General features: G+C 42.6%; 1 protein-coding gene across 4 annotated transcripts in view; it reads right to left on the bottom strand.

The window, feature by feature from the left end:
* Positions 1-926: 926 nt before the first annotated feature.
* Positions 927-10,259, bottom strand: part of KLHL23 (kelch like family member 23) — a 14,982-nt gene continuing 5,649 nt past the window's right edge. For all 4 annotated transcript variants that reach the window (XM_075317308.1, XM_075317306.1, XM_075317307.1 and 1 more), the window contains exon 4: positions 927-4,058. In XM_075317308.1, the coding sequence (XP_075173423.1) occupies positions 3,748-4,058 (311 nt within the window). In that variant the 3' untranslated portion in view covers positions 927-3,747. The remainder of the gene's footprint in view (positions 4,059-10,259) is intronic.

Genomic DNA, 10,259 nt, shown 5'->3' with positions numbered 1-10,259 from the left:
GTGTAAAGCAGGTTTTATAAAATCATAACGGCCCTAGTGCCTTTCCCAAAAAGTTATAATGGCCCTAGTGCCCCCTCAAAAAGTCATAATGGCCCGAGTACCTCCTCATAAAGTCATAATGGCCTGAGTGGCCCCTCAGAAAAACATAATGGCCCGACTGCCCCCTCATAACCTCATAATGGCCAGAGTGCCCTTTCATAAAATCATAATGGTCCTAGTGCCCCCTCATAAAATCATAATGGCCCTAGTGCCTTTCCCAAAAAATTTATAATGGCCTGAGTACCTCCTCATAAAGTCAGAATGGCCCTAGTGCCCCCTCAAAAAGTTATAATGGCCCGAGTACCTCCTCATAAAGTAATAATGGCCTCAGTGGCCCCTCAGAAAAACATGGCCCAACTGCCCCCTCATAACCGCATAATGGCCAGAGTGCCCTTTCATAAAATCATAATGGCCCCAGTGCCCTCTCATAAAATCATAATGGCCCTAGTGCCTTTCCCACAAAAGTTAAATGGCCCTAGTGCCCCCTCAAAAAGTTATAATGGCCCGAGTGCTCCCTAATAAAATCATAATGGCCCCAGTGTCTGCTCAAAAAATGATAATGGTCCCAGTACCCGCTCAAAAGTAGCATTGCCTGAGTATCCCCTTAACAATTACTAATGCCCCATGAGTTTACCACACAATGTAATAATGCCCCAAGAGTGCCTGTTTAAAAGTCACCATGCCCGTCCCCAACTAACTTATAGATCTCCAAGTAGTCCAGCAGCCGAGTCGTCTTCTTTTAGCGTCCAAGCACAGGCGTAACAGTGCAGTGACGTCATCGAATCGCCTGCGCTGTGACGGCCATCATGTAAGCCATAGGCCAAAAGCGACCTGTAGATTGGTAAAGCAGGTGCTATTTGTTTATTTTCACCACATTACCACCTTACCCATTTGTTCTTTTATTAGATCATCATTCATAAATACAAAGAGCAAAAGAATACCATATATAAATGTAATTCCAGTATATACAGATACTCATACAAAGAAAAAAAAAATCACTTTACAACAAAAAACAATTGTGCTTTAAGATACAGGAATTTTTTTTCCATGTAACCTGGTAACATAACAGTGCTTTAATATTAAACATTATAAAATCACATTTTTCACTTAAAGGCATGCTCCAGGAATAGGAAAAGATAACAAAACTACCGTAGGTATAAATACATTCCTAAGTAACACCTTCCCGATGTAGGATGTCTGTTTATGTCCTATGTTGGGTGTGGGTTTATTGAGCCGGCTCAATACAGGTAAGGTGGCAGCTGTATAAAGTACAGGAGTATATAGCATAAGCTATCCTCTAAGGAGGGGGCTAAAAAATATGTAGAAATTAGTAAAAAAGAGTTTATATCACTCCCCTTTTCCAAATCTGACAATAAAGGAATAAAAAAATTCATATATATTAAAAAAAAAGCACATTTGGTGTCACCGCATCCCCCCAAAAAAAAGGTTAAACGTAAAGAAAAAATTAATGAAACATTAGAATTTGTCTATTTTTGGTCGCGGCAAGAGATGAATGGACCCATGGAAGTTTACGTTCGCTGGGATCGGCTGGACCTCAGTTGAAAGTTTGGTCCAGGACCCAACTTGACGCCCGATGCCATAAAAGTCAATGGAGACCCGAACTTGTGTGCTGTAAAATGGTCGAAACTGACTTACTGACGTCATCACTCGTGACAAATTCCAGTCTGACGGGCAGTGACCTATGGGGCCTTGTTCTGAGAATGTTCTTAGAACAAGGCTCCATAGGAATCGATGAATGTCGGGGGACATTACTCCATTGAATTACATCAGAACTTCCAGGATTTCTTTTTAATTAATAAATTGGTGAATGTGGGAGTGTGGGGGAGTCTTTATTCAAATAAAAGAAAAACCACAGACACATAGTTTAACTCTATATTTGCCAGGTTGGTAATGGGGGCATCTGATACATGCAACGTCCACATGCAATAAAGTGTGTTGACTGGCTGCGCTGCTGACTTTAGTACATACGAATAGTACCCAAATTCGGACAAAGTCTTTTTTTTTTTAAAAGTCCATGTCTGAGTCCGGGACCTGGACACCCGGTACAAAACCTGAGTTTTACTATGTGGGTTCGTTCATCTCTAGTCATCACACGTCCGCCAAAATTACAATTAAAATGTCCTATATACCTCAAAATAGTGCCAATAAAATCTACAACTCACCAGACAAAAGGCAAACTGCTGAACAGCTGCAATGACTAAAAAGGAATGAAAAAACTCTTTAAAAGAAAAAGATGGTCATTAACGTAATTGTACTGATCTGTACAGGGTGGGCCATTTATATGGATACACCTAAATAAAATAGGAATTGTTGGTGATATCAACTTTCTGTTTGTGGCTAATTAGTAAATGGGAGGGTGGAAACTTATCAAGATGGGTGGTGACCATGGCGGACATTTTGAAGCTGGCCATTTTGGATCCAACTTTATTCTTTCCACAGGCTGGACTTCAATGGAGATCTGTGATGGTTGCCATAGCAACCCCTCAACGCCCTGTGATTGTGTCGCAGGGCAGCGGATAGGTGCATAGAATGATGCGCCCCCATTCCGGTGACTCACCAATTAACAGTGGCATTTAAAGGGTTAATAGTTACAGACAGAGCTCCTCTCTACCCATGGCTTTTACAGGTGGGTCCTGGCTGATAAAGGCGGCGTTTGGCTATCAGAAGCAGGTCCTGTCTGTTAGAGGCGGATCCTGATGGTTGGAGGTTTTCCCTAGCTGTTAGAGGCGGGGTTAATCTTTTAATGACGGGTCTTGGCTGTTAATGGCGGGTCTTGGATGTTAGAGGCAGGTCATGGCTGTTAGAGGCAGGTCATGGCTGTTAGAGGCTGGCTGTTAGAGGTGGGTCATGGCTATTAGAGGCGGGTCATGGCTATTAGAGGCGGGTCATGGCTATTAGAGGCGGGTCATGGCTATTGGAGGTTATAGGTGGGTCCTGGTTGTGACGTGCAGCCTCGTCTGCCAGGTATGGGGTGGATCCAGCCTGTAACCCCACTCCTGTAACCCCACACCTGCTCCCGACTTGCGCCGTACCACTCCACGGATATCGGGAGGGGGTTAAGAATTAGCCAATACTGATAAATATTTCACGTGTTAAGCCACACCAGTTTTTTTGTGGAGTGACACACCCTTGTCAAAGAAGCTGAAGAACGCATTTACATTCCATAATAAATATGGTGGAAGTCATGAAAGAAAGGTGTGTGGGAAGGCAAATTACTCTACAATTTTGGGAAATTTAGCTTGATAAATCTCCCCCATTGTGTTTCAATGACCCGCCATTTCTAAACTCTCTGCTTGCTGTGTTGAGGTTATTTCTGCCTTGCTCACACGGAGGGCGGCGGATGTATGTTCTCTCAGGGGTTATCAGCCTCTGGATATAAATAAGAATAATGCAATACACTGACAGCAAGCGCATATCTTGAAAACAATGAAGAATTGAAAAGCAAAGTATAGTATTAGGAATTGGCAAAAGTGTTCATTATGTAATGATAATTTACATAAACTGAGCAACTAAAACTATTTAGGAAGGAAAATGTGTGGGTGAGCTTCACAGTGCGCCAGATTTGATGACATAATGCCACTTGGTATATTTAACCAATACCAGTTGACTAGTAATCTAGGACTAGTTTATTCCCCCGTACCTGAGCTGACATCATAAATAAAGTAATGTAATACACATTGCACCTTCCTATACATTATATACACAGACGCACCCGTGGGACCGCATAGGGCTGGGAAGGTTACCCACCAGCTCCCACTTATCAGACTCAGGGTTGTACTTTTCTAGGCTCTGCAGGTAGGTGCCTTTAGACCAGGAGTAGCCTCCAGTGATGTATATAAATCCATTCATGACAATTGCGCCACATTCCATCCTCCGCTCCATAGTTGGCGCCAGCTCCACCCACTGATTGCTGTCCAGGTCATAGCAGTCGGTGGTCGTAGTCTGTCCTCCAACTAGGTAAAGCTTATTCTGCAGGGTAATGGAGCACAGTCCATACTCTGCGAAAGGGGAAAGACAGACAGGTTACACAAAGACATTTTCATAGTTAACGTTAAAGGGAACCTGTCAGGTGCACGAGCAGTTCTGGGTGCATATTGCTAATCCCTGCCTAACTGTCCCTGTATCTAGTAACATTGTTAAAGAGATCTTTAGAAAAAGTATTTCTAAAGATCCTTTATGATATGCTAATGAGCGAGGGGGACTAGTTGCAAGGGTGTTAGTTCCTGTGCTCATTCTGCCTTCGTAGCATGTTAGCACGCCCACAGGGGCGTCACCAGCAGTCACGTGCATACCTGTGTCCGCTTTCACCGCTGATCAGAAGTCCCGGCACTTCCGGTCATGCGCACTAGACCTCTCTGAAGTCGGGATGTGTTCACTTGGCTTCATACTGCGCATGACCAGAATTGCCGAAAAAGTATTTCTAAAGATCCTTTATGATATGCTAATGAGCGAGGGGGACTAGTTGCAAGGGTGTTAGTTCCTGTGCTCATTCTGCCTTCGTAGCATGTTAGCACGCCCACAGGGGCGTCACCAGCAGTCACGTGCATACCTGTGTCCGCTTTCACCGCTGATCAGAAGTCCCGGCACTTCCGGTCATGCGCACTAGACCTCTCTGAAGTCGGGATGTGTTCACTTGGCTTCATACTGCGCATGACCAGAATTGCCGACCATTCAAGTCAGCAGTGATAGTGAACACAGGTACGCGCATCATCTCTGATGATGCTGCATTGAATAGCATGTTAGTACGCCGCTGTGGGCATGCTACCATGCTAAGAGGACAGAATGAGACCAGGAACTAACGCCTTTGCGACTAGTCCCCTCGCTCATTAGCATATCATAAAGGATCTATGCTACTAGATACAGGGACAGTTAGGGATTAGTAATATGCACCCAGAACTGCTCGTGGTCCTGGGTGCATATTACACCTGACAGGTTCCCTGCTACAATATCAAACTTAGCTCCTTCATAACAAGGCTATTTTCAGTTGTCGCATTTTTTTTTCCTAATTTCTGTCACTTTGGGAGCTTTGATTTTACAGCATTTACTGGTAAAAAAAATTTAAAAATAACCCAACTACACGATTCCACAAATCAATACGTTTACGGCGATACCAAACTTTTTGAATATTGTTATTTTACTGGTTAAAACAAATTTTTGGGGGAATAAAAAATTGTGCTGGAATTTTTAGAAATGCATAAGTTCAATTTTTCTGTCTGGAAAAAAATTGGGCCATAGGCGGATGACATCAGAGTGTGATACAGTTTTCACAGATTGACAGAATGGAGACTTTTTTTTTCCATTCTTCTCTACATTCGAGAAAATCAGATTACACACTGATTCGATTAGCATAATTGATCAGATTATCTTGGATGAGAAAAAAATTCTGTCTTTAGCTATCCTGATAGGGAACAGGACTTTTGACATATCTGTGATTTTACACGGAACGAACAAAGTCCCCCACGCATTTGCAATATTGATTTGTGTCTCAAAATCGGCAATGCAGGTCTATGAGCCTGTGAAAAAAATTAAATCGGGCAGCGCTCAGATGCTCTCCACGTTCTGTCCGTTTTTTTATGGACAACTAGGTAGGAAAAGTTAGAAAGACTTTTATTTTGGGGGAGGGGAAGGGGGGTTCTGATGAAACTCGGACTAAACTCTGATGGCAAAAAATGACACACTTGACCAAGCTCGGATGAAACTCTTGTCGAAAAATCACTAATGAAACTCAGACAGATTTTGTCATATGAGAAAATTACTGACTTGCAAATGATCCCTAATGCTACAGTGCTGGCCAAAAGTATTGGCACCCCTGCAATTCTGTCAGATAATACTCAGTTTCTTCCTGAAAATGATTGCAATCACAAATTCTTTGGTATTATTATCTTCATTTATTTTGCTTGCAATGAAAAAACACAAAAGAGAATGAAACAAAAATCAAATCATTGATCATTTCACACAAAACTCCAAAAAATGGGCCAGACAAAAGTATTGGCACCCTTAGCCTAATACTTGGTTGCACAACCTTTAGCCAAAATAACTGCGAACAACCGCTTCCGGTAACCATCAGTGAGTTTCTTACAATGCTCTGCTGGAATTTTAGATGATTCTTCTTTGGCAAACTGCTCCAGGTCCCTGAGATTTGAAGGGGGCCTTCTCCAAACTGCCATTTTGAGATCTCTCCACAGGTGTTCTATGGGATTCAGGTCTGGACTCATTGCTGGCCACTTTAGTAGTTTCCAGTGCTTTCTCTCAAACCATTTTCTAGTGCTTTTTGAAGTGTGTTTTGGGTCATTATCCTGCTGGAAGACCCATGACCTCTGAGGAAGACCCAAGCTTTCTCACACTGGGCCCTACATTATGCTGCAAAATTTGTTGGTAGTCTTCAGACTTCATAATGCCATGCACACGGTCAAGCAGTCCAGTGCCAGAGGCAGAAAAGCAACCCCAAAACATCAGGGAATCTCCGCCATGTTTGACTGTAGGGTCCGTGTTCTTTTCTTTGAATGCCTCTTTTTTTTTTCCTGTAAACTCTATATTGATGGCTTTTCCCAAAAAGCTCTACTTTTGTCTCATCTGACCAGAGAACATTCTTCCAAAACGTTTTAGGCTTTCTCAGGTAAGTTTTGGCAAACTCCAGCCTGGCTTTTTTATGTCTCGGGGTAAGAAGTGGGGTCTTCCTGGGTATCCTACCATACAGTCCCTTTTCATTCAGACGCCGACGGATAGTACGGGTTGACACTGTTGTACCCTTGAACTGCAGGGCAGCTTGAACTTGTTTGAATGTTGGTCGAGGTTCTTTATCCACCAGCCGCACAATCTTGCGTTGAAATCTCTCATCAATTTTTCTTTTTCTTCCACATCTAGGGAGGTTAGCCACAGTGCCATGGGCTTTAAACTTCTTGATGACACTGCGCACCGTAGGCACAGGAACTTTCAGGTCTTTGGAGATGGACTTGTAGCCTTGAGATTGCTCATGCTTCCTCACAATTTGGATTCTCAAGTCCTCAGACAGTTCTTTGGTCTTCTTTCTTTTCTCCATCCTCAATGTGGTACACACAAGGACACAGGACAGAGGTTGAGTCAACTTTAATCCATGTCAACGGCTGCAAGTGTGATTTAGTTATTGCCAACACCTGTTAGGTGCCACAGGTAAGTCACAGGTGCTGTTAATTACACAAATTAGAGAATCATCACATGATTTTTCAAACAGTGCCAATACTTTTGTCCACCCCCTTTTTTATGTTTGGTGTGGAATTATATCCAATTTGGCTTTATGCCAATTTTTTTTTATTTTTTTTCATTGAAGACAAATTAAATGAAGATAATAATACCAAAGAATTTGTGATTGCAATCTTTTTCAGGAAGAAACTGAATCTTCTCTGACAGAATTGCAGGGGTGCCAATACTTTTGGCCAGCACTGTATGTGCAAATTTATATATTTATTTTTGATTTTATTTTTTTTAAAAGACATTAAAAAATTACGTTTTGAAGAGGAAACTTAATTTTTATTTCCTGAACGGACAGTTCCTTGTCTGAAGCAAATTCAATTAAAAGCTGCTGCAAACAAGTGACAAGGACCTTCTTTTCTCCCGTCAAGCTCCATTCATTCCGTATGAGGTCTTGTGGAAAAACTCAGCAGCTCCATAGTGGATGAATGGAGCAACAAACGGCCAATGTGAAATGTTGCTCCAATCTACGGGAATAAAACAGCCCTGTTCTGTCTGTGTTTGCGGGTCCCATTGGTCAGACCCCCAGCGATCCTGAAAAAGGAGTTAGACATTTCCAATACCCAAACTATAATTGTCAAATGTTTATTTTTTTATTAATCAAAAGCAAAGGGTCAGAAAAGATTTCTTTACATACTTTTCTATCTGCAGCTGTCCAGCCAAAATATATATTGTCGGAAATGGCCAAATTGTGCCCAAAGTGTCAATATTTTGTGTGGCCTCCATTATTTTCAAGCTCTGTGTTAACTCTCTTGGGTGTGGTATTCAGTAAATCTTCACAGGAGCCGCTGGATCCTCTTCCATCCTCCATGAGCACATCACAGAGCTGGTGGATGTTAGAGACCTTGTGCTGCTCCACCTTTTGTTTGAGGAGGCCCCACATATTCTCAATAGGGTTTAGGTCTGGAGAACACCAGTCCAGCATCTTTACCCTCAGTTTCGTTAGCAAGGCAGTGGTCCTCTTGGAGATGTGTTGGGGGTTGTTATGTTGGAATACAAAGGGAGGGGATCATGCTCTGCTTCAGTATGTCACAGTACATTTGCATTCATGTTTCCCTCAATTAACTGTAGCCTCCACAGCTGGCAGCGCTCATGCAGCCCCAAACTACGACACTCCCACCATGACACTTGACTGTAGGCAGGACACACTTGTCTTTGTTATCCTCACCTGGTTGACACCACACACGCTTTACACCATCTGAACCCAATAGGTTTATCTTGGTCTCATCATACCACAGGTCATGGTTTCAGTAATCCATGATATTAGTCTGCTTGTCTGCAGCAAACTGTTTGCAGGATTTTTTAGTGCATCATCTTTTAAAAAGACTTCCTTCTGGGACAACAGCCATGCAGACCAATTTGATGCAGTGTGATATGTCTATTTTGAATAGACAACCTCTGGATATGACACTGAGCACGTGCACTCAGCCTCTTTGGTTGACCATGGCAAGGCCTGTTTTGAGTGAATCCTGTCTGGTTAAACCGCTGTATGGTCTTGGCCACTGTGCTGCAGCACAGTTTCAGGGTGTTGAAAATCTTCTTCTAGCCTCAACCATCTTTATGTAGATTCTTTTCAGATCCTCAGAGAATTCTTTGCCATGAGGAGCCATGCTGAACTTCCAGTGACCAGTATGAGAGAGTGTGTGAGCGATAACACCAAATGTGACACCCCTGCCCCCTATTCACACCTGAGCCCTTGTAACACTAATGAGTGCCATTACACCAGGGAGGGAAAATGGCTAATTGGGTACAATTTGGCCATTTTCAAGTAGGGGTGTACTCACTTTTCTTGCCAGTGGTTTAGACATTAATGGCTCTATGCTTAGTTATTTAGAGGGAACCAAATTTATACTGATACAATGTAAAGTAGTCAGTGTACAGCTTGTATATCAAAGTGTCATATCGTCAATGTTGTCCCATGAAAAGTTATAAAAAAATTATACAAAAATGTCAAAGGTGTACTCACTTTTGGGATATACTGTAGTTGACTTTGAACTCAGAATGGCTGAATAATCTTTTCTCAAAGTTTTCCTGTCTAATATTAAAATGAGCTTGTTTCAATTTGAGAAGTATACAGCCAGTCTGACAGAGATTTTCATAGTAAGTACACGGGCCTCATCAGGTGTAACAGATCTACTTAATCATGTATGCAGTTTGTATTGTGAAATCTAGCAACCAATTCACTTTAAGGCCTCATTCAGACGTCCATATTTAAATACGTACCATATGTGAAAAAAATGGTGCCAGTATCATCAGTGTTTTGCACCAGTGTGTCATCCATTTGTCCATTTTGCCCATCAGTCTTTTCTGGCAGAGATTAGATTTTTTGTTCTTTGCCCATAATTTCTTTTTTTTTCTATACCAAACTCACCAACAAGTTCTGGTCATGCAAGAATACAATTACATGTTTTGTGACAAGGTTTTGGCTTCAGGTTTTTGTGCAGGGACACACAGCAGGGTTAGGATATGTGTGCACGTTGCGTAATTTCATGCGCTTACGCTGCGTATTGCACTGCAGCGTAAACGCATGCGTCTTGCGATCCCAGCACAATCTATGAAGATTGTGTAAATTCCATTCACACGTTGCGTATTAGAACGCAGCGCTTCGGCTGCTGCCAAAGCGCTGTGTTCTAAAAAGCAACATGTCACTTCTTCCATGCGCTTTGGATGCTGCTCCAACTAAGGGGTACTTTGCACGCTGCGACATCGCTACTGCGATATCGTCGAGGTCAAATCGAAAGTGATGCACATCCGGTGCCGGTAACGACGTTGCAATGTGTAAAGCCTAAATGCGCCTATAAACGATTGCAAAAGCGTCGAAAATCGGTGACCTGTGTAGCGTCGGTCATTTTCATAATGTCGCACCAATAGGAGATACGATGTTGTTCCTCGTTCCTGCGGCAGCATACATCGCTGTGTGCGAAGCCGCAGGAGCGAGGAACATCTCCTTACCTGCCTCCACCAGCTATGCG

The sequence above is a fragment of the Anomaloglossus baeobatrachus genome, chromosome 7, assembly GCF_048569485.1.
Source record: "Anomaloglossus baeobatrachus isolate aAnoBae1 chromosome 7, aAnoBae1.hap1, whole genome shotgun sequence".
NCBI lineage: Eukaryota > Metazoa > Chordata > Amphibia > Anura > Aromobatidae > Anomaloglossus > Anomaloglossus baeobatrachus.
This window is presented reverse-complemented; position numbering and strand designations above follow the sequence as displayed.